This window comes from Kogia breviceps, chromosome 1 (genome assembly GCF_026419965.1).
Source record: "Kogia breviceps isolate mKogBre1 chromosome 1, mKogBre1 haplotype 1, whole genome shotgun sequence".
Classification (NCBI taxonomy): domain Eukaryota; kingdom Metazoa; phylum Chordata; class Mammalia; order Artiodactyla; family Physeteridae; genus Kogia; species Kogia breviceps.
In genome coordinates, this window is record NC_081310.1 from 47,930,623 (window position 1) to 47,954,557 (window position 23,935).

The 23,935-nt window shown below is 40.4% G+C and overlaps 2 protein-coding genes across 4 annotated transcripts in view; one reads left to right on the forward strand and one right to left on the reverse strand.

The window, feature by feature from the left end:
- MRPS14 (mitochondrial ribosomal protein S14) overlaps positions 1 to 4,446 on the forward strand; it is a 62,813-nt gene extending 58,367 nt beyond the window's left edge. The window contains exon 3 of the mRNA XM_067031199.1: positions 2,255 to 4,446. Within this exon, the coding sequence (XP_066887300.1) occupies positions 2,255 to 2,479 (225 nt within the window). The 3' untranslated portion in view covers positions 2,480 to 4,446. The remainder of the gene's footprint in view (positions 1 to 2,254) is intronic.
- On the reverse strand, positions 1,793 to 19,830 carry CACYBP (calcyclin binding protein). Of its 3 annotated transcripts, none has more exons than XM_059046347.2 (6): positions 19,781 to 19,830; positions 15,286 to 15,505; positions 13,073 to 13,169; positions 12,764 to 12,863; positions 11,431 to 11,528; positions 1,793 to 2,126 (listed from the first exon to the last, which is right to left on the reverse strand). In XM_059046347.2, exons 2-6 carry the CDS (start codon positions 15,389 to 15,391, stop codon positions 1,970 to 1,972), a joined length of 558 nt encoding a protein of 185 aa, XP_058902330.1. In that variant the 5' UTR covers positions 15,392 to 15,505; positions 19,781 to 19,830; the 3' UTR covers positions 1,793 to 1,969. The 3 variants fall into 3 exon arrangements, with proteins under 3 accessions (XP_058902330.1, XP_058902315.1, XP_066887290.1); XM_059046332.2 differs by having other exon boundaries at positions 19,416 to 19,804; XM_067031189.1 differs by lacking the exon at positions 19,781 to 19,830 and adding an exon at positions 18,437 to 18,507.
- Between the last annotated feature and the right edge of the window lie 4,105 nt (positions 19,831 to 23,935).

The following is a 23,935-nucleotide window of genomic DNA, read 5'->3' on the forward strand; positions in this document are numbered from 1 at the left end:
TCTGGTAAATACTACCAACAGCTACTCTTCTATACACACTTTAAGCTTCTCAACCTTTTCATTCCATTACCATGTATGTATTTCCCCATACCCTGAAGAGTCCGTATGTTTTAGAGTTTTTCCAGTAAAAATTAAAATACAGTATGTTTTTATATGTTAAATTCTTTTTGTATGTTAAATGGTCACTTAGGGCTTCCCTGGTGGCACAGTGGTTAAGAATGTACCTGTCAATGCAGAGGACACAGGTTCGAGCCGTGGTCCAGGAAGATCCCACACACTGCAAGAGCAACTAAGCCCACGCACCACAAGTACTGAGCCTCTGTTCTAGAGCCTGTAAGCCACAACTACTGAGCCCACATGCCACAACTACTGAAGTCTGTGTGCCTAGAGCCTGTGCTCTGCAACAAGAGAAGCCATCACAATGAGAAGCCCGCACACCGCAACGAAGAGTAGCCCCTGCTCAATGGTGACTACAGAAAGCCCATGCATAGCAACGAAGACCCAACACCGCCTAAAAGGTTATAAACAAATCAAGTCACTTACATTCCTTTTTCTAACGAAGTGTTTGTTAATAATTTTAGAATTCTCTCAGTGTGTCATGTTTTTGGTAATTGTGGGGGGTTTTTTGCCATGTAAACTATGTAGTTAAAATTATAAATATTTAGCTTTGTTACATCTAGATTTTAAGTAAGTCACACAGTATAGTTTTTCCTCACCGAGGTTACCATGGAGTCTTTCAGTACTCACGTGGCTTCACTTTTACATTTAGATCTTCTGATCTGTTTGGAATGTACCCGTATATGGCTATTTTTAGTTATCTCAATAAGAGCCCATCTCTTCCCCATAGCTTTGAAATGCTAGTCACTGTGTTCTAAAACTTCCATACACCTTGGGTCTTTTTTATTCTGTTCAATTGGCCTGTTTATTCATGTGCAAACATCACAGCTTTAATTACAGAGGTTTTATAATATGTTCAATATTTAGTAATAGTTATCCTACATATTGGCTGTTTTTTAATGCTAATTTTAAACCCCACCAAACTTTACCCTAGTTCTTTTACCGAATTCTCTTATTAACAGTAGTAGTTTTGGATTTCTCCTCTACGCATTTAATTTGCTTTTTCCCTTTTCTAATTGCAGTGGCAAATAGCTCCAATACAACATAGTTATGGAAATCACAGGCATCTTTCTTCCTCTTATTTCTCATTTTAGGGGAAGTAATACCCTCTGAAATAAACAATTCCCCTAATCTGGGCATCTGCTAGATGATAGGTTTTTATTCAGCAGAACAGATGGATTTTCATATTTATTTTAACTTTACAGTTACTGTTTTTACAAGCCATCTGATCCATGGCAAAACCCACTTACTGGTACTATATAAATATGTTTGTGTATTCTCAAGTTTCAGTTTACTTCCAATTTATTCATAAATATATTTAAATCTAGAGAAAAATATTTGTGATTAGATTATTAGAGCATGGTAATACATTCTATATATCTTACTTAAGCTGTAAACAGATCAATCTCTCTATAACAACCTTGAAACACAGGTATGAATTTGAACTTTATGAAAAAATTCACGTTTTTTTATTCTTACATTGGTGGGAGCTGACATCAGGAACTGAAAGGCAAGCAATGACTTGTTTCTACCTCTTAGCTGAACAATAATACACACAATGTGGCATTTTCATTAGGTAAGACTTGCTTCTTTACATTTCACACTAGAATACAACATTACCCTTTTCTTGAATAAAATGACCCGGTTACTAAGGAAACCATCTTTGGAGGGAGTGTTTGTTTAATAAGCATATTTTATTTAAATAAATCCTCCAGCAGGAAATGGAGAATTCATTGCCTTTACTTAGACTGTGTAAGTAGTTATATGTCAAATTTATCTGCAGCTCACCAACATTTCCTTATTGGAAATATCAATATTTCCACATCACAGTTCCCCAAAAGACTTTAAAGTCTCAGAATTCTGTATCTCCTTTGGCTTGCTTCTCTCTTGATTCCACCCAGGCTTTATTAATGGTTCGCTTCATATCATCATCTCCATCTTCATAAATTTTCTTTAGAACATTCATTAATCCCTCACTAGGATCTGTTTCAGTGTCGTAGGAGGGTTTTCTGTTAAAAAGAAAACACATGCAATCAATAATGGAAGAATATATATAATGTACATGAAACATAATAGTAATAATATATGGAATATATAGAAATATATATAAATAATCCCATTTATTCACAAACTTTAGGATCCGGGAAGATGGTGGAAGAGTAAGAGACAGAGATCACCTTCCTCCCCACAGATACATCAGAAATACATCTACACGTGCAACAACTACAGAACACCCACTGAACACTGGCAGAAGACCTCAGACCTCCCAAAAGGCAAGAAACTCCCCACGTACCTGGGTAGGGCAAAAGAAAAAAGAATAAACAGAGACAAAAGAATAGGGACAGGACCTGCACCAGTGTGAGGGAGCTGTGAAGGAGGAAAGGTTTCCACACACTAGAAGCCCCTTCAAGGGCTGAAATGGCGGGGGGGCGGAGGGGGGAAACCGGAGCTGCGGGGAGAGTGCAATAGGGGTGCGGAGGGCAAAGCGGAGAGATTCCTGCACAGAAGGTGGGTGCTGACCAGCACTCACCAGCCCAAGAGGCTTGTCTGCTCACCCACTGGGACAGGTGGGGGCTGGGCGCTGAGGCTCAGGCTTCGGTTGGATCCCAGGGAGAGGACTGGCAGTGTGAAAACAGCCTGAAGGGATTAGTGCACCACGGCTAGCCAGAAGGGAGTCCAGAAAAAGTCTGGACCTGCTGAAGAGGAAAGAGACTTTTCTTCCCTCTGTTTCCTGATGCGCAAGGAGAGGGGATTAAGAGCGCTGCTTAAAGGAGCTCCAGAGACGGGTGCGAGCCATGTCTATCAGCGCGGACCCAAGAGATGGGCATGAGATGCTAAGGCCACTGCTGCCACCACCAAGAAGCCTGTATGTGAGCACAGGTCACTCTCCACACCTCCTCTCCCGGGAGCCTGTGCAGCCCGCCACTACCAGGGTCCCAGGATCCAGGGACAGCTTCCCTGGGAGAATGCATGGTGCACCTCAGGCTGCTGCAACGTGTGCTGGCCTCTGCCAGTGCAGGCTCGCCCCCGCACTCCTTGCGCCTCCCTCCCCCAGGCCTGAGTGAGCCAGAGCCCCCGAATCAGCTGCTCCTTTAACCCCATCCTGTCTGAGCAAAGAACAGACACCCTCTGGCGACCTATATGCAGAGGCGGGGCCAAATCCAAAGCTGAACCCCAGGAGCTGTGCGAACAAAGAGGAGAAAGGGAAATCTCTCCCAGCAGCCTCAGGAGCAGTGCATTAAATCTCCACAATCAACTTGATGTACCCTGCATCAGTGGAATACCTGAATAGACAACGAATCATCCCAAACTGAGGTGGACTTTGAGAGCAAGATATATTTTTTCCCCTTTTCCTTTTTTTGTGAGTCTGTATGTTTCTGTGTGAGATTTCGTCTGTATAGCTTTGCTTTCACCATTTGTCCCAGGGTTCTGTCCATCCGTTTTTTTGTGGTCTTTTTAAACTTAAAAACATTTTTTTTCTTAATTATTTTCTCTCTCTTTCTCTCTATGTTTTTTCCCTTTTATTCTGAGCCATGTGAATGAAAGGCTCTTGGTGCTGCAGCCAGGGGTCAGTGCTGTGCCTCTGAGTGGAAGAGCCAACTTCTGGACACTGGTCCACAAGAGACATCCCAGCTCCACGTAATATCAAATGGCAAAAATCTCCCAGAGATCTCCATCTCAACACTGACCCAGCTTCACTCAACGACCAGCAAGGTACAGTGCTGGACACCCCAAGACAGGAACACAACCCCATTAGCAGAGAGGCTACCTAAAATCATAATAAGTCCACAGACACCCCAAAACACACCACCAGACGTGGACCTGCCCACCAGTAAGACAAGATCCAGCCTCATCCACCAGAACACAGGCACTAGTACCCGCCACCAGTAAGCCTACACAACCCACTGAACCAACTTTAGCCACTGGGGACAGACACCAAAAACAATGGGAACTACGAACCTGCAGCCTGCAAAAAGGAGACCCCAAACACAGTAAGATAAGCAAATGAAAAGACAGAAAAACACACAGCAGATGAAGGAGAGCGAGGTAAAAACCCACCAGACCTAACAAATGAAGAGGAAATAGGCAGTCTACCTGAAAAAGAATTCAGAATAATTATAATAAAGATGATCCAAAATCTTGGAAACAGAATAGACAAAATGCAAGAAACATTTAACAAGGACCTAGAAGAACTAAAGAGGAAGCAAGCAATGATGAACAACACAATAAATGAAATCTCTAGATGGAATCAATAGCAGCATAACTGAGGCAGAAGTACAGATAAGTGACCTGGAAGATAAAATAGTGAAAATAACTACTGCATAGCAGAATAAAGAAAAAAGAATGAAAAGAACTGAGGACAGTCTCAGAGACCTCTGGGACAACATTAAACGCACCAACATTCGAATTATAGGGGTCCCAGAAGAAGAAGAGAAAAAGAAAGGGACTGAGGGGCTTCCCTGGTGGCGCAGTGGTTGAGAGTCCGCCTGCGGATGCAGGAGACACGGGTTCGTGCCCTGGTCCGGGAGGATCCCACATGCCGTGGAGCAGCTGGGCCCGTGAGCCATGGCCGCTAGGCCTGCGCGTCCGGAGCCTGTGCTCCGCAATGGGAGAGGCCGCAACAGTGAGAGGCCCGCATACCGCAAAAAAAAAAAAAAAAAAAAAAAAAAAGAAAGGGACTGAGACAATATTAGAAGAGATTAGACTTGAAAACTTCCCTAATATAGTAAAGGAACTAGTTAATCAAGTGTAGGAAGGACAGGGTCCCATACAGGATAAATCCAAGGAGAAACACACCAAGACATATTAATCAAACTGTCTAAAATTAAATACAAAGACAACATATTAAAAGCAGCAAGGGAAAAACAACAAATAACACACAAGGGAATCCCCATAAGGTTAACAGATGATCTTTCAGAATGAACTCTGCAGGCCAGAAGGGAGTGGCAGGACATATTTAAAGTGATGAAGGAGAAAAACCTACAACCAAGACTACTCTACCCAGCAAGGATCTCATTCAGATTTGATGGAGAAATTAAAACCTTTACAGACAAGCAAAAGCTGAGAGAGTTCAGCACCACCAAACCAGCTTTACAAATGCTAAAGGAACCTCTCTAGGCAAGAAACACGAGAAGGAAAAGACCTACAAGAACAAACCTGAAACAATTAAGGAAATGGTAATAGGAACATACATATCGATAATTACCTTAAATGTAAATGGATTAAATGTTCCCACGAAAGGACACAGACTGGCTGAATGGATACAAAAACAGGACCCATATATATGCTGTCTACAAAAGACCCACTTCAGACCTAGGGACACATACAGACTGAAAGTGAGGGGATGGAAAAAAGATATTCCATGCAAATGGAAATCACAAGAAAACTGGAGTAGCAATTCTCGTATCAGACAAAATAGACTTTAAAATAAAGAGTATTACAAGAGACAAAGAAGGACACTACATAATGATCAAGGGATTGATCCAAGAAGAAGATATAACAATTGTAAATATTTCTGTACTCAATACAGGAGCACCTCAATACATAAGGCAAAAATACAGCCATAAAAGGGTAAATCAACAGTACCACATTCATAGTAGGGGACTTTAACACCCCACTTTCACCAATGGACAGATCACCCAAAATGGAAATAAATAAGGAAATACAAGCTTTAAATGATACATTAAACAAGATGGACTTAATGGATATTTATAGGACATTCCATCCAAAAACAACAGAATACAGATTTTTCGCAAGTGCTCATGGAATATTCTCCAGGATCTATCATATATTGGGTCACAAATCAAGCCTTGGTAAATTTAAGAAAATTGAAATCGTATCAAGTATCTTTTCCGACCACAATGCTATGAGACTAGATATCAATTACAGGAAAAGATCTGTAAAAAGTACAAACACATGGAGGCTAAACAATACACTACTTAATAACGAAGTGATCACTGAAGAAACCAAAGAGGAAATCAAAAAATACCTAGAAGCAAATGACAATGGAGACAGGATGACCCCAAACCTATGGAATGCAGCGAAAGCAGTCCTAAGAGGGAAGTTTATAGCAATACAATCCTACCTTAAGAAACAGGAAACATCTAAGAACAAAAAAACCCCAAATTTAGCAGAAGGAAAGAAATCATAAAGATCAGATCAGAAATAAATGAAAAAGAAATGAAGGAAACGATAGCAAAGATCAATCAATAAAACTAAAAGCTAGTTCGTTGAGAAGATAAACAAAATTGATAAACCATTATCCAAACTCATCAAGAAAAAAGGGACAAGACTCAAATCAATAGAATTAGAAATGAAAAAGGACAAGTAACAACTGACACTGCAGAAATACAAAAGATCATGAAAGATTACTACAAGCAACTCTATGCCAATAAAATGGACAACCTGGAAGAAATGGACAAATTCTTAGAAAGGCACAACCTGCCAAGACTGAATCAGGAAGAAATAGAAAATATGAACAGACCAATCACAAGCACTGAAATTGAAACTGATTAAAAAGCTTCCAACAGGGCTTCCCTGGTAGCGCAGTGGTTGAGAATCTGCCTGCCGATGCAGGGGACACGGGTTCGTACCCCGGTCTGGGAAGATCCCACATGCTGCGGAGCAGCTGGGCCCATGAGCCATGGCTGCTGAGACTGTGCGTCCGGAGCCTGTGCTCTGCAACGGAAGAGGCCACAACAGTGAGAGGCCCTCGTACCACACACAAAAAAATCTTCCAACAAACAAAAGCCCAGGACCAGATGGCTTCATAGGCGAATTCTATCAAACATTTAGAGAAGAGCTAACACCTATCCTTCTCAAACCTTCCAAAAGATAGCAGAGGGAGGAACACTCCCAAACTCATTCAACGAGGCCACCATCACCCTGATACCAATACCAGACAAACATGTCACAAAGAAAAAACTACAGGCCAATATCACTGATGAACACAGATGCAAAAATCCTCAACAAAATACTAGCAAACAGAATCCAACAGCACATTAAAAGGATCATACACTATGATCAAGTGGGGTTTATTCCAGGAATGGAAGGATTCTTCAATATATGTAAATCAATCAACTAGATACACCATATTAACAAATTTAAGGAGAAAAACCATATGATCATCTCAATAGATGCAGAGAAAACTTTCAAGAAAATTCAATACCCATTTTTAATAAAAAGCCTGCAGAAAGTAGGCAAAGAGGGATCCTTCCTCAACAGGAACTTTCCTCAACATAATAAAGGCCATATATGACAAACCCACAGCCAACGTCGTCCTCAATGGTGAAAAACTGAAACCATTTCCACTTAAATCAGGAACAAGACAAGGTTGCCCACTGTCACCACTCTTATTCAACATAGTTTTGGAAGTTCTAGCCACAGCAATCAGAGAAGAAAAAGAAATAAAAGGAATCCAAATTAGAAAAGAAGTAAAGCTGTCAGTGTTGCAGATGACATGATACTATACAGAGAATCCTAAAGATGCTACCAGAAAACTACTAGAACTAATCAATGAATTTGGTAAAGTAGCAGGGTACAAAATTAATGCACTGAAATCTCTGGCATTCCTAAACTAATGATGAAAACTCTGAAAGTGAAATTAAGAAAACACTCCCATTTACCACTGCAACAAAAAAAATAAAATATCTAGGAATAAACCTACCTAAGGAGACAAAAGACCTGTATGCAGAAAATTATAAGACACTGATGAAAGAAATTAAAGATGATACAAATAGTTGGAGAACATATACCATGTTCTTGGATTGGAATAATCAACATTGTGAAAATGACTCTACCACCCAAAGCAATCTACAGATTCAATGCAATCCCTATCAAACTACCACTGGCATTTTTCACAGAACTAGAACAAAAAATTTCACAATTTGTATGGAAATGCAAAAGAACCCAAATAGCCAAAGCAATCTTGAGAACGAAAAATGGAGCTGGGGGAATCAGGCTCCCTGACTTCAGACTATACTACAAGGCTACAGTAATCAAGACAGTATGGTACTGGCACAAAAACAGAAATAGAGCTCAATGGAACAGGATAGAAAGCCCAGAGATAAACCCACGCACATATCGTCACCTTATCTTTGATAAAGGAGGGAAGAATATACAGTGGAGAAAAGACCTCTTCAATAAGTGGTGCTGGGAAAACTGGACAGGTACATGTAAAAGTATGAAATTAGAACACTCCCTAATACCATACATAAAAATAAACTCAAAATGGGTTAAAGGCCTACATGTAAGGCCAGACACTATCAAACTCTTAGAGGTAAACATAGGCAGAACACTCTATGACATAAATCACAGCAAGATCCTTCTTGACCCACCTCCTAGAGAAATGGAAATAAAAACAAAAATAAACAAATGGGACCTAATGAAACATAAAAGCTTTTGCACAGCAAAGGAAACCATAAACAAGACCAAAAGACAACCCTCAGAATGGGAGAAAATAGTTGCAAATGAAGCAACTGACAAAGGATTAATCTCCAAAATTTACAAGTAGCTCATGCAGCTCAATATCAAAAAAACAAACAACCCAATCCAAAAATGGGCAGAAGACCTAAAGAGACATTTCTCCAAAGAAGATATACAGATTGCCAACAAACACATGAAAGAATGCTCAACATCATTAACCATTAGAGAAATGCAAATCAAAACTACAATGAGATATCATCTCACACCAGTCAGAATGGCCATCATCAAAAAATCTAGAAACAATAAATGCTGGAGAGGGTGTGGAGAAAAGGGAACCCTCTTGCACTGCTGGTGGGAATGTAAATTGATACAGCCACTATGGAGAACAGTATGGGGGTTCCTTAAAAAACTACAAATAGAACTACCATACGACCCAGCAATCCCACTACTGGGCATATACCTAGAGAAAACCATAATTCAAAAAGAGTCATGTATCAAAATGTTCATTACAGCTCTATTTACAATAGCCAGGGGATGGTAGCAACCTACGTGTCCATCATCGGATGAATGGATAAAGAAGGTGTGGCACATATACACAATGGAATATTACTCAGCCATAAAAAGAAAAGAAATTGAGTTATTTGTAGTGAGGTGGATGGACCCAGAGTCTATCAGAGTGAAGTAAGAAAGAGAAAAACAAATACTGTATGCTAACACATATATATGAAATCTAAGGGGAAAAAAAAAGGTCATTAAGATCCTAGGGGTAAGACGGGAATGGAGACGCAGACCTACTAGAGAATGGACTTGAGGATGTGGGGAGGGCGAAGGGTAGGCTGTGACAAAGTGAGAGTGGCATGGACATATATACACTACCAAACATAGAATAGCTAGCTAGTGGGAAGCAGCTGCATAGCACAGGAGATCAGCTCAGTGCTTTGTGAGCACCTAGAGGGGTGGGATAGGGATGATGGGAGGGAGGGAGATGTAAGAGGGAAGAGATATGGTAATGTGTATATATATAACTGATTCACTTTGTTATAAAGCAGAAACTAACACACCATTGTAAAGCAATTATACTCCAATAAAGATGTTTAAAAAAATTTATAGTTATGCTTAGTAAGTATGAAAAGAGACAAATTAGGATATAGGAAGTACAAGCATGGAGGTAAGAGGAAGACAGAGTAACCAAACATACTCTGACAATCAAAACATGCACAAATTCATCTTAAACAATATATAACGACACTTAGTGCATCAAAGAATGGGCATCAAAAACAGTTAAAGGGGACTTCCCTGGTGGTTCAGTGGTTAAGAATCCACCTGCCAATGCAGGGGACACGGGTTTGAGCCCTGGTCCAGGAATATCCCACATGCAGCTAAGCCTGTGCATCACAACTACTGAGCCTGCGAGCCACAAGTACTGAGCCCACGTGGCCCACGAGCCACAACTACTGAGCCCACATGCCACAATTACTGAAGCCCGCACAACCTAGAGACCATGCTCCACAATAAGAGAAGCCCACACACTGCAACGAAGAGCAGCCCCCACTAACCGCAGTAGAGAAAGCCCGGGTGCGGCAACAAAGACCCTCCCAACACAGCCAAAAAAACCCAGTAAGGGGTTATCTTGGGACTATGGGATTTTAGGTTAATTTTTAGCAGGAAAAGGAAATAAGCTTTTACTTTTCTGAACTTTTAATTTTCTTAAAAGTATGTTTCCTTATATAATATGAAAAACAATTTCATTGAGAAAAAAACAAACGTATGTTATATATGGACACATACTGAAGCTCGTATTTTTTAATTAGAAAGCCTTCTCTTAAGCCTGAGATACATGAGTTTTGGGCCTGGTGGTATAAAAGCACAGTCCTCAATGTAGTCAACACTTATAGTTCAATCAGTGTGCGAACTGGGCTCATTAACTTTATACTTAATTTTTCATTTACCTCATTTATTAAGTGCCAGATTCTATACTGGACACTGGGGATACAGTAACAGTAAACAAACAGGTTCCTATACTCAGGTAATCCATTCTAGATTTAAAAGCAATTCCAGGGCTTCACTGGTGGCACAGTGGTTGAGAGTCCGCCTGCCGATGCAGGGGACACTGGTTCGTGCCCCCGTCCGGGAAAATCCCACATGCCGCGGAGTGGCTGGGCCCGTGAGCCATGGCCGCTGAGCCTGCGCGTCTAGAGCCTGTGCTCCGGGAGAGGCCACAACAATGAGAGGCCCGCATTCCGCCAAAAAAAATTTTTTAAATAAAATAAAAGCAATTCCACAGATAATGCCTAACACCTTAGCCAACCACATCCCAAATGCACACTGGCTATGGGAGGGAGGAGTGAGAGATATGTGGATGGCTAATTGACTCAACGTAGTACATCACCACTGCAGGAAAGCAGAGGCATGTTTTACCTAGGATGGAAATATCTTTGAATAAATGTTTTTCAGAATAGCCATTATTAAGTAGGATAAAAATATTCCCTTTTTCACTCTATACCAGTGATAGTGAAATTCTAACTATATATCAGAAACTTCTGTGGAATTAAAAAAACATATATGGGTATCTGGACTACTATGGAACTACTGAAATGGAATCTCTCAGAATGAGCACAGTACCTATATAGCAGCACCACTGGCCCAGGGTTAAGAACCAGCTCAAAAGAACCAACCACAAGTACAAAGACCTCCTTAAAAAGCAACTTGCTAGATATATGCCCTCTTCGGGTGCCCTCTGACAAGTGAAAGCAGATATAACTGGGTTAGTCAGAGGACATTAGAAGGTAAATGGTCAAATTGCAGACTATACACCTCCATTATTGATGAACATCTACAACCCTAGCAAAGAATACATTATAATTCTTAAATAAATGAAAGTAGACTCACTCTTTCTCTTTGCATTCTTTTTCAACCTGAGTCAGGTAGTCCCACCGTGTGTTTTCCGCTTTCTTCTTACATAAGATAAGAACTGTATCTGTCTTGATCTGGAAGAAAAGTGGAAAACAGGAACTTAGAACACATGAGGATAAGCATGAATATTTAGAAGATAATTATTTACTCAATTCCTCAAGTTACTGTTACGTACAGGACCCGTTTTAGGTGCTAGTAATACTTTTATGACTAGGCTGGAAAATCATACACAAACTGTAATTCCTTCAAATACTAGGTGCTATCAAGAAAAAGAGGATGTTAATGAGTATTGGGGAAGGAACTTCACTAGGAAAGCCTCTCTGGGGTGAAATGTGAGCTGTGGCCCAAGCTCCAGGAAAGAGGGCCTTCCGGGCAGTTGACACAGGAAGAGATGATTCTGGTGTCTTTGAAAACAAGGAGGAGGAATGGCTGGATTTTGATGATTGAAGGAGAGAATAAAACAGTAAGAGGGGTCAGAGACAGGCAGAAAATCATGTAAGGCAGTATCGGTTAGGGAGTTTGGAAGGTAAGCACGAACAGCAAGAATATACAACCCTTTCAACAATGATCCACATAACTCTAGGACTCTTGAGTAATACTTCAACATGTGATTAGTGGTTGAAGAAGGGAGTAGGGAGTCACAAGTTAATCATTAAATTATATTCTAATATTACCTTTAAGCTGCTATACAACTCTAAACACAGACAACAAAATGGCACATCTGTGTACTGGGGCATTAAACTTCATTTATTTAAATTAGGAACAGAAGGATTATCTAAATTAATGAAAAATATGAATAATATTGTTTCAAAGACAGTTTATTTCAATTTTGTAAAACAAATTATTATTCCCATTGTACAAATGAGAAAACTGAGGTATAAAGTGATTAAGTGAGCTGCCAAAGGTCACAACTAATATGTGATAAAACTGGCATTAAAACTCAAGTCTCATTAACCATTTTCAGTTTATTCAACACCCTCCTGATTCTAATGCAATATGCTTAAAATCTATTTTTCTAGAGCAGGAGCTGGCAACCTTTTTCTGTAAAGAGCTAGATAATTAGTATTTTAGGCTTTGTGGGCCACATGGTCTGTTGTAGCTACTTAACTCTGCCACTGAAACACAAAAGTAGCCACAGACAACACACAAATGAACACTGATATTTCAAATAAAACTTTATTTACAAAACAGGCAACAGGATAAATTAATTCTAGTTCATCTTAATTCTAAACTGGCCAGGTAATTTCACGAGGTTTCACAATATTATGAAAAAATTATGACAATATTACGACAAAAACAGGAAACCTACCTTTTTTGAACTGCCTTCCACAGAGATCGGTTTCAAGAGATTGTTGACAATCATGGAGTAACTCTTCCCATTTAGATTCTTCACCAAAAGATCAAATGACCTACAACACAATAGTGAACACTTTTATCTTTCTGGTTCTCTTCAGTCGTTGTGGAAATAAAGCCAGTTTTACTTTAGGATGTGCACCTGGCCATCCCAGATAAGACTCAACCTTTAAAGCAGATGTAAAGGATAATTTTAAATTTAAGCAGAATTTTAGAAACTGAAAAGAACCCATAAGGCACTGTCTTCCCCATTATGAGAACTCACCTCTCTGTGAAATGCACCTGCACATTCTCAGCGGGGACTTGATGAACTCCAGTTAAGGTAATGTAGATTTTCACAAACTTATCTGACTGATCCCATCCTGGTTAACAACAACAAAAAATGGACCATGAATAAAGTCTGATATTATCTCTGGAATAGCAAATGCACACAGCTCATAATAAAACTCACTAAGATAAAAATCTAGTAATAGACACACACACAAAATAAAGATATAAGAAACTTTTTAGATGGAAAAATTGAGCTTCAGAGCAATTAAGTAATCTACCCAAAGTTAGGCATCTAGCTAGTGAAACAACCTGGATTCAAATCCAGGTTTAATGAACACAAAGCCCATGTTCTTTTTATTCCTTTGAGTAAGCAATATGATCGTTAAATACTTAATTGTAGCTTATTTCCTTTTTATGAATATAATTGTCCTACTCCTAAATATTGATAATCTCCACCAAGCTGGATGGCTAAACATCAGCTTTGTCTAATCAGTATTAGCTAATCCCATAATCATTTCTACTTCTCTAAGCAGTTCAACAAATGCAATCCTAGCTTCCTCAAATCCTTTCCCTGACAAAGCAGAATATAAACTTAGAGAATCAGATTCATCCAAATCTGCCCATTTAATTAACCTACCAATATTTGGAAGTTATTTCATTTTTTTATTATCAAGCTAGTCTCTAACCTAGATGAATTCTGCTTACAGAAAATACACAAATGTCACATAAAAAGCACATCATATAATAAAATATATATTTATGTATTTATTGTACTATACAACTTTTTCTTACTTAGTCCTATAGAAATCTAGTGTTAATTTTAAAAAAAAGATGTTCTAGAGGGTTCTGTACTTCATTTAGTTTCTTCCCATCCATTCAACCCATCTTCCACATTGATAACTATTTCTCCCTAAACACAAATCTAGGTTCCTAGTTACTATGGCAGAATCCTACCACCTTCAGACCAGTTTCCTATAGTCAACGAAGTACACAGCATTATCTCCTACAGTACTGCAGTACATCACTTAAACACAACACACACAGTGCTTTTTGCTATGACAATACCCAAAACGCAGGATGCGTTTCACGTCTCTACTCATGTCCTTTGCTCATGCAATTCCCTTCTTTTCTTCATACTTGCTGAACTCACCTGGTTTTTTTTTGTTTTTTTTGTTTTTTTTGCGGTATGTGGGCCTCTCACTGTTGCGGCCTCTCCCGTTGCGGAGCACAGGCTCCGGATGCGCAGGCTCAGCGGCCATGGCTCACGGGCCCAGCCGCTCCGCGGCATGTGGGATCCTCCCAGACCGGGGCACGAACCCGCATGCCCTGCATCGGCAGGCGGACTCTCAACCACTGCGCCACCAGGGAAGCCCTGAACTCACCTTTTAAACTCAAATATCTCTCCTAATTCTCCCTGACTGTTCCTCCCCTCCAGCAGAATTACTTTATCAGCTATATTCTCATAATACTTTATAAATCTCTATTCAGTTAATGAAATACTTATTAAGTACTTACTGTGTGCTAGATATTGTGAGCACAAAAGAAAATAAGACTGTCCCTGCCCTTGTGAGAGCTCATTACTCAGACTTCAAGTTACACTGCTTCCAAAATAAAAATGTCTATAATCGGGCTTCCCTGGTGGCACAGTGGCTGAGAGTCCACCTGCCGATGCAGGGGACACGGGTTCGTGCCCCGGTCCGGTATTAGTTGTACATCTATGTCCCAACCACACAGTGAGCAGGGATTGGGTCTTGCTCACTGTTGTGTATCCACAAGTCCAAGTACAATAAAGGCACATACTAGGTGCTCAAAAATGTTTTTTGAATATAAATGGGTTCTCTTCCTCAGTTAATATCGGTGGTTGTTTAGTAAACAGAAATGCAAAACAGGAAAAAAAACCAAAACAAAAAGCTGTGTCCACATATACTGAATATATTTCAGAATAGGTTCCTTCTTGCTGCTACTCATCATTGTACTAATCATCTTGCTCTCTTATTAATTACTTAGCTTTTAGAATGCAGCATTTTCTTTTTAAACTCTTAAAAAGCATCTTACTAAATAAACTAATGGGTCTTCTCTTTAAAATCACCAAGAATAAACACTCAAAACTATTAAAAAGATTGATTTTGTTAGTGGGTCACTACTAAGGAATACGTTGCTCAGAGGCAGAAAGAACTGTATAGAGCTGTATGTAAGGGCGAGCCATACCATAATTACTGATTTTCACTGTATATCCTGTCGTAATAGGAGCAACCACAGCAGCTGGCTTTTCATTTTCCAGAAGTTCTGCTTTTCTCTGTGATTTCTGCTGCATCTTGTTCTTGATTTCTGTCTCAATCCTGCATTTTTCAGTTGTCAGGGCATCATGTACTCTTTTTCTAGTGGTTTTTTCTAGCAGCACCTTCACCTCTTCTAGATCTTTCTGTAGCTGTGTTAAAATAAAAGATAAGTTAGCTATGACAAATAAGACAATAGTTTGACATTGTGCATATTGGTCATTTCAATTTACTGAGTAAGAGCTAAGAACAGGAGGTTCATTTAAATTTCCTAGGATTGGGTAGCAACAAGGATTCTTTCCTCCAGCCTATTGAATTGTAAATAACTCAAGATTCCTTTCTTTTAAAAAGGAAAACTTAATCTTGAAGTAACAATAGGTAATCAAGCCAAATTTTTTCAGTTTGGTAGACTGTTATCTACCTTTGTCTTAAAACATTTTATTTACAAGATACGAGTGTGATTTATAAACATTTTCTGATTATAACATGAAGAAATCCAACAAAAGGGAATCGTGGATTTCCTTGTAACATCCAGTCCTAGTCATGAGATATTAGGAATTTTTTAAATATTGAAATAAAAGAGATGAGTGAGTACATGGTAAATGTGGTGAAATGCTACAGCAACCTGACTGAGGTAATACTCTACTTTCCGTCAGTGATGGGTCCTCACTGATCTTCCTACCCCAAGTAATACACATAAGAAAGTTTAAATTTTTAAGACAAAAGATTAAAAAATAAAGACATATTTCTTCTAAGAAGTCAGACAACTTCTTAGTTCTAAAGCTCCTGGTTAATTTTACTGTCAAAAGTCTGGGACTTGGTTGCACAGTAGAGGTTAAAAACCTGGACAAACAATCCAACATGCAATGCACTCCTGGATCACTGAAAAAGCTACCTGTTTTTTTCTTCTCACGCCAATACAATGCCTACCCAAGTCTATTTCTATTACTTTCTAGAGACAAAGTCAACATTGCTAAGTTTAAGAGTTAAAGGCACTGTTAGAAAATTAATGGGCTTAAAAACTTTTTCCCAGTTACCCTCTGACTTACTGCAAATGCATGAGATCTTTATAAACAAGGGATTCATTTCTCTTAAAATGACTTTACATTCTGGCTTGATACTAGCTAGCAATCTGACAGGAAGACATTGACATTATAGCCTGAGATCATGTAAGGCTCAATATAAAAATCTTTAAATGCTTGGTAACTTAGTATAATACCCAAAGTACAGCTTGAAAGTCTTTAGATTTCTTGAGTCTTAGAAAATGCAAAACAGAAAAACAAATGCTTTTCTTTTATTCCAAGTCTTTTATCTCATTTAACTCAGATGCCCTTGTTTCACCTATCTGTAACTGCTAACTTGGTATAAAAAGTCCAACTGTGCCCAGTCTCCTGACCAAATTCTATCCCCACCTCCCAAAACTCATATTACTAAGAAAAAAAATTGCAAACTCATCTTTCAAGCATAGAACCAAGATACTTTTAGTTCAAAGCAATCTTTTTTTGTTATAATGGCTTTCAAAATTCACATTCATTCTAATAACAAGATGAAAAAAAAAATAAAATGTTAAATGAGTATATTTTGTTTCCAGAGTAAGGATTTAGTTTAAAAAAAAAAAAAGAAGAAGAAAGTAAACGTATAGAGTCTAAACAAAAGGTTTTACTTCTTGACTGGAATAGGAATCCTTTTTCTAGGAGACTCAGAAGAGAACCCTGAGAATTAAGCAAGAGATCCACAGGCCCTCTTTACAGCCAGTTTGGCTCTACAGTACTACAAAAATAAGATATCCACTGTAAGTCTGAAGCAATTTACAGCAGGCCTGTTTAAGGTAATTCCTCAGTTCTTCTGTTATTTGCAGATCTGAAACCAGTAAAATTGATCCCTTTGGTGCTTTTCCTGTACACATATTTAAGATGCCTTATATACAGCATTTCTTACCTAATTTATCTAGGCATTCACTTGTTTTCCTTATGCAAAATCACACCTCCGGAGCTTTTATCCCTATCCATAAACACATTAAAGCCTTCTCTTCTAATCTATTTCCAAATTCTTCACTAGGAAGCAATAAAACCAAAGTGCCTCAAAATAGGCAAAGACCTTGTGCAGACATTTCTCCAAAGACAGACAAATGGCCCTCAAGCGTATGAAAAGATGCTCAACATCATCAGGCATTAAGGAAATGCACATTAAATTAACAATGATACACCACTTCACATCCACTAGGATGACGAACAACAACAAAAAACTCCAGCAAATAACAAGTGTTGATGAGGATGTGCAGAAATCGGGAGCTTCATACACTGCTTGTGGGAATGTAAAATGATGCACTTTGGAAAGGAGTTTACCAGTTTCTCGAAGTTAGTTACCATATGACCCTGCAATTCCACTCCTAGATATATACGCAGAGATTTGAAAACGTATATCCACATAAAAAGCTGTACACAAGTATTCATAGCAACACAGTTCATAAAAGCCAAAAAGTGGAAATCATCCAAATGTCTATAAATTTATGAATAAACAAAATGCGGTATATCCATAAAAAGGATTATTCCGCAATAAAAATACACGTTTCACCATGGATGAACTTGAAAACATTATGCTAAGTAAAAGAAGCCAAAAAGTAAAATGCCACACATTGTAAATCTCCATTTGTATGAAATGCTTAGAATTGGCAAATCCATAGAGGCATAAAGTAGACTGGTGGCTGCTGGGTGGGGAGGAGTAATGGGAAGTGACTGCTTAATGGCCACTTAATGGGTTTCTTTTGGGGTTGATGAAAATGTTCTCAAATTATATAGTGGTGATGATTACACAACACTGTGAATATACTAAAAAGCATTGCACCGTACACTTTAAAATGGTTAAAAACTGAATTTCATCTCAAACAAACAAACAAAAAGTGTTCCTAAATGTATACACCGCAATTAGAAAGCCCCTTACTTTGAAGAGGATTAATACTGAACACGCCAAATGTAGGACTGTAAAGTCACTTCAGAGATTCTTTCCTCAGGGCACATGGTACCACAAGGCCAATCTTTTAACACCTAACAAACTTGTGGCAAGTTATCCAGAATAATACTTACACACACATACTTTTTCTTCATTTAAAGCAAATTCTCAGACTTAAAAAGTCAAATGTGAGATTTCCCATTCTTGTTCCTATTAAGCAAAAAGATTTCCAGAGAACAAATCTAGTCAATGGATCCCCAACACTTTACTGTGAATAACAGTACTGTCATCTTAAGTCAAAAAAAGAGCAATCCAAGTTTATTATTCCCATGCTGTAACTGTGCAAACTAAGTCTCCAAAAAAGTTAAGATGCCTCTGTTTAGAATTTAAAGAGCTTAAAAGAGAAAAAGCTATTTCCCACCACTAGTTACAACTAACTTTCCAATTTATTTATTTTTTAAAACGCCTATAGCAGATTGCTTTGTCAAGCACTGTTTTGAACATTCAGAAGTATTACTTGGTCTTTACAACCCTATGAAAAGGATACTGTGGCCCAGAGAAGCACCATAACTTGCCCAAAGTCTGTGTAGAGAAAAGATGACTAAGAGAATTTAAGTGCTGGGACCGAAGACTTCTCACCTTCCAACTGCCCTCTACCATGGAACGACACTCAGTTTTTGTAATCAGCTTTAATTTAACGAAGCTTCACGTCCTCAGACTACTGTAACGCGGGCTGAAAAGGCCTGAGGATAACGTGAAGGTGACCAGCCCTCAGGTCCACCATCGGACCTACCTGCCGCCGGGAACCACGACACACATCCCCGCTCACCTACACCGCCGACCAAGGCTGAGCCGGGGGCGTTGATTGTCAACTTTCCGTGGAAAGCGAAGGCCCCGAGGCCCGCAGTGGCCGGGGCGGCAACGGGGCGGCTGCAGCTGGGCGGGTGGGAGGCCGAGGGGAAGCGCGGGAACCCGAGTACGCAGGAAGGCGGTCCGACAGACAGGTGCCGCGTGCGGCCGCTGGGCAGCTCCGCACGGGAAACGGCGGTGGGGCGGGAGACGGAGCAGAAATCCAGCAAGGCCAAGCGAGGAAGATGAGGCCGGATACCTTACCTCCTCCACAGTTGAAGCCATGCTCGGGCTGCGTAAGAGGAAGGCCCCAGCTGCAGCGGCGCAGGGGCGAGAACAGGAAACGCCGCACCGACCGCGCTCACCCCGAGCGCAGACCGCACCGGCACCTTTCACAGTGGCAGCGGCCTGAGGGAACACCCGACCCTGCGCGAGATCTCGGCCCGCCTCCCGCACGCGCCGCCTCTGGAACCTTCGCGAGTCCGTCGAGGCCGGCCCCCGGGGCCAAGCACCGCCTACAGGGCTCAGCCCCGCCCCTCCTTGCCCGGCCCCGCCCCGCCCACCTCGCCTCTTAGCAACGCTCAACTCTCGCGATCAAACCAGAAGTTCGAGAAGAGAACCGCCTCTACCTCCACGCCCGGGCAACAGTACGTAGTATACTTTGACCCCGTAGGTCCCAGCTGCGCAGTCGCAGCTCAGAACCGCTGCTTTCCCGTACCATAACCCAACCCCGGAAATCACGCACTGATCTTCGGGGATCCAAGCCGGAAGTTGACTAGAGAGTCGGCTGTTTCCGTGCTCTCTAGGACCCAGTGCCATCGAGGCGGCCATCTTGTGTCAGGTTAATATGTGAAGTGCGAGAAAAGGACAAAAAAACGGGAGAAAAGGAAGCCTGTTTATTCTAAGACGGGACAGAATGAGAACGTTAAGTGTGCCGGGTCCTGAAGGAAACAGTTTTATTTTCAGTGACTGCTGGCGCTCTGGCGACGTCATGATTTATCCTGTACGACGTGGCGACGTCATCATGGATTGCGGGAGGAGGTGGGGTTGCGTTGGCCACGTGACGGGACCCAGTAACCCCGCGGGGGAGTAAGCGTCTAATATAGCGGGCATCTACCTCCATGTGTCACCTTATTTGGGGTCCCGGTTTCCCCTCCTAGGCTGTTGAAGGACTTCCCTAGTACCTTCACCGACCATTCTGCGAGTCTCTAGTTGTCACCCAGGTTTGGATTCGGTTTAAGTGAGCCTGTTCGCCAAGGAAAATGTGGACTGAGCTTTCCTGGGGCTGCCTTCTGCTCCTGTTCTGGCTCCCGCAATCCCGCTAATGTAAAGCCCTTGAGAACCCCCCTTTTCAGACTGTTTTAGCCTCTGGCCGACTGAAAACGTCTGCAGCCCCGTTGAGAACATAAACAGTAACCCCGGAGAAGTCAAATAGTCCACACTCAGCTTAATATATCGCCCGAGGTATCGATTAGAATCAGCACGTCAGAGGAGGAAAAAAGGACTAGAAAAAGGCAGGCTAACCATTATGGTAGTAAAGAATCTGAAGTACAGCACAAAAACAAATTACAGCTACGTACAACGTGCATGAATCTCAAACGTGACGTTAAAGGGAAAGAAGCCAGACAGAGAAGTTCTTCTCTTTTGGTTCCATTTAAATGAAGTCTAAAACTGCGAGACATTCAAAATCGGGTTAGTCTTTCCTTAAGTGGGGAGGACAATGACAGAAAGGAGCCACAAGGGGACTTTTGAGGTTCAAGTAACGTTCTGTTTTCTTTCTTTGGATGCTGGTTACAGATGTGTTCACTTTGTAGAAATTTCATTGAGCTGTAATTTGTGTAGTTTCTTTTGTATGTTTTAGTTAACTAAAAGTTATATTTAAGTAGGCCCAGGAGGGAATTTTCCAGAGATGATAGAAGCATTACACTGATACATGCAATTGTCAGAATTCACAGAACAGGGACTTTCTGGTGGTCCAGTGATAAAGAATCTGCCTTCCAATTCAGGGGACACAGGTTTGATCCCTGGGTGGGGAACTAAGATCCCACATGCTGTGGGGCAACTGAGCCCGCGGGCCTCAGCTAGAGCCCGTGGTGCTGCAAACTACAGAGGCCACACCACAACTAGAGAGAGAAAGTCCATCCTCATGCCACAGCTAGAGAGAAACCCTCACACCACAAGGAAGAGCCTGCGCTGCAATGAAATATCCCACATGCCACAACTAAGACCAGAAAAAATAAAAAAGATTTTTAAAAGAGGCCAAGAAAATATTTTTTTAAATGTATGCTGTCTGTAAATTTAAAAAATAATACATAGAATGAACTCCTAAGATCTGTGCATTTTCTTTAGTTATACCTCAAGTTTTTTAAAAAGTGTCTAGGGAGTTCCCTGGTGGTCCAGTAGTTAGGACTCCAGGCGCTTTCACTAACGAGGCCAGGGTTCAATCGCTGGTCAGGGAACTAAGCTCCCACAAGCAGCACAGCACAGCCAAAATAATAATAATAAAATAAAATACGCCACTTAAAAAAAGAGTGTCTAACTGGAAGCCTGGAATTATTTAGGTGCTTAATTAAATAGGAACAAATATCCCAGTCCACTGTGTGAGAACTTGACCTAATGCAGTGATTTTTAAATTTGCTTGATTATGCACCTTGGGCAACTTCTCTGCCAGATATCCTAAAGCCACAGGTTTTAAGTACCACCTGTTACCAGTGACTCCCAAATCTATACCATAAGTTCCACCATATCTCTGAGCTCCAGACTCTGCCTTTGCTTCGATGTCTGATAAGCAAATTAAATTCAGCTTGTCTGAAAAACAAAACAACCAAAAAAACCTCCTGATTTCTCATCCTTGCACACCAAATCAGTTCTTCCAGTTATTCTCCAGCTCTGTGAATGGTCACCTCATTTTCTTAATTGCTCAGGCCAGGCATACTTGAGCTCTCAAGTCATACTTGAGCCTTCAATTTCAGGTCCTACATCCCATCTGGCAAGTCTTGCTGGTTTTATCTTCAAAATATAATGAGAATAAAATCACTTCTCTCACCTAATCTGTGACAAAGGGGCAAGAATATACAATGGAGAAAAGACAGCCTCTTCAATAAGTGGTGCTGGGAAAACGGGACAGCTATATGTAAAAGAATGAAATTAGAATATTCCCTAACACCATACACAAAAATAAACTCAAAATGGATTAAAGACCTAAATGTAAGGCCAGACACTATAAAACTCTTAGAGGAAAACATAGACAGAACACTCTGACATAAATTGCAGCAAGATCTTTTTTGATCCATTATTTCCAGTAATGGAAATAAAAACAAAAATAAACAAATAGGACCCAATTAAAAGCTTTTGCACAGCAAAGGAAACCATAAACAAGATAAAAAGACAATCCTCAGAATGGGAGAAAACATTTGCAAACAAAGCCACTGACAAAGGATTAATCTCCAAAATATACAAACAGCTCATGCAGCTCAATATCAAAAAACAAACAACCCAATCAAAAAATGGGTGGAAGACCTAAATAGACATTTCTCCAAAGAAGACATACAGACTGCCAAAAAACACAGATGCTCAACATCACTAATTATTAGAGAAATGCAAATCAAAACTACAATGAGGTATCACATCACACCGGTCAGAATGGCCATCATCAAAAAATCTACAAATGGGACTTCCCTGGTGGTACAGTAGTGGTTAAGAATCCGCCTGCCAATGCAGGGGACACAGGTTCGAGCCCTGGTCCGGGAAGATCCCGCATGCCATGGAGCAACTAAGCCCGTGTGCCACAACTACTGAGCCTGCGCTCTAGAGGCTGTGAGCCACAATTACTGAAGGCTGCGAGCGACAATTACTGAAGCCTGCGAGCCTAGAGCCTGTGCTCCACAACAAGAGAAGCCACCGCAATGAGAAGCCTGTGCACTGCAATGAAGAGTAGCCCCTGCTCACCGCAACTAGAGAAAGCCCAGGCGCAGCAACGAAGACCCAAAGCGGCCAAAAAATAAATAAATAAATAAATTTTTTAATAAAAAGATGTTTAAAAAAATATCTACAAACAATAAATGCTGGAGAGGGTGTGGAGAAAAGGGAGCCCTCTTGTACTGTCGGTGGGAATGTAAACTGATACAACCACTTCGGAGAACAATATGGAGTTTCCTTAAAAAACTAAAAATAGAACTACCATATGACCCAGCAATCCCACCACTGGGCACATACCCTGAGAAAACCATAATTCAAAAATACACATGCACCCCAATGTTCACTGCAGCACTATTTACAATAGCCAGGACATGGAAGCAACCTAAATGCTCATCAACAGAGGAATGGATAAAGAAGATGTAGTACATATATACAGTGGAATATTACTCAGCCATTAAAAGGAATGAAATTGGGGAATTTGTAGAGATGTGGATGGACTTAGAGACTGTCATACAGAGTGAAGTAAGTCAGAAAAACAAGTATCATATACTAATGCACATATGTGGAAAAATGGTATAGATGATCTTATTTGCAAAGCAGAAATAGAGACACATGTAGAGAACAAACATATGGATACCAACGGGGAAGGGGGGGTGGGATGAATTGGGAGATGGGGATTGACATATATACACTACTGATACTATGAACTTTTAAGAACACTGCTTTGCAGTGACCTAAATGGGAAGGAAATCCAAAAAAGAAGGCATATATGTATACGTATAGTTGATTCACTTTGTTGTACAGTAGAAACTAATACAACATTGTAAAGCAACTGTACTCCAATTAAAAAATTTAAAAAAGATAAA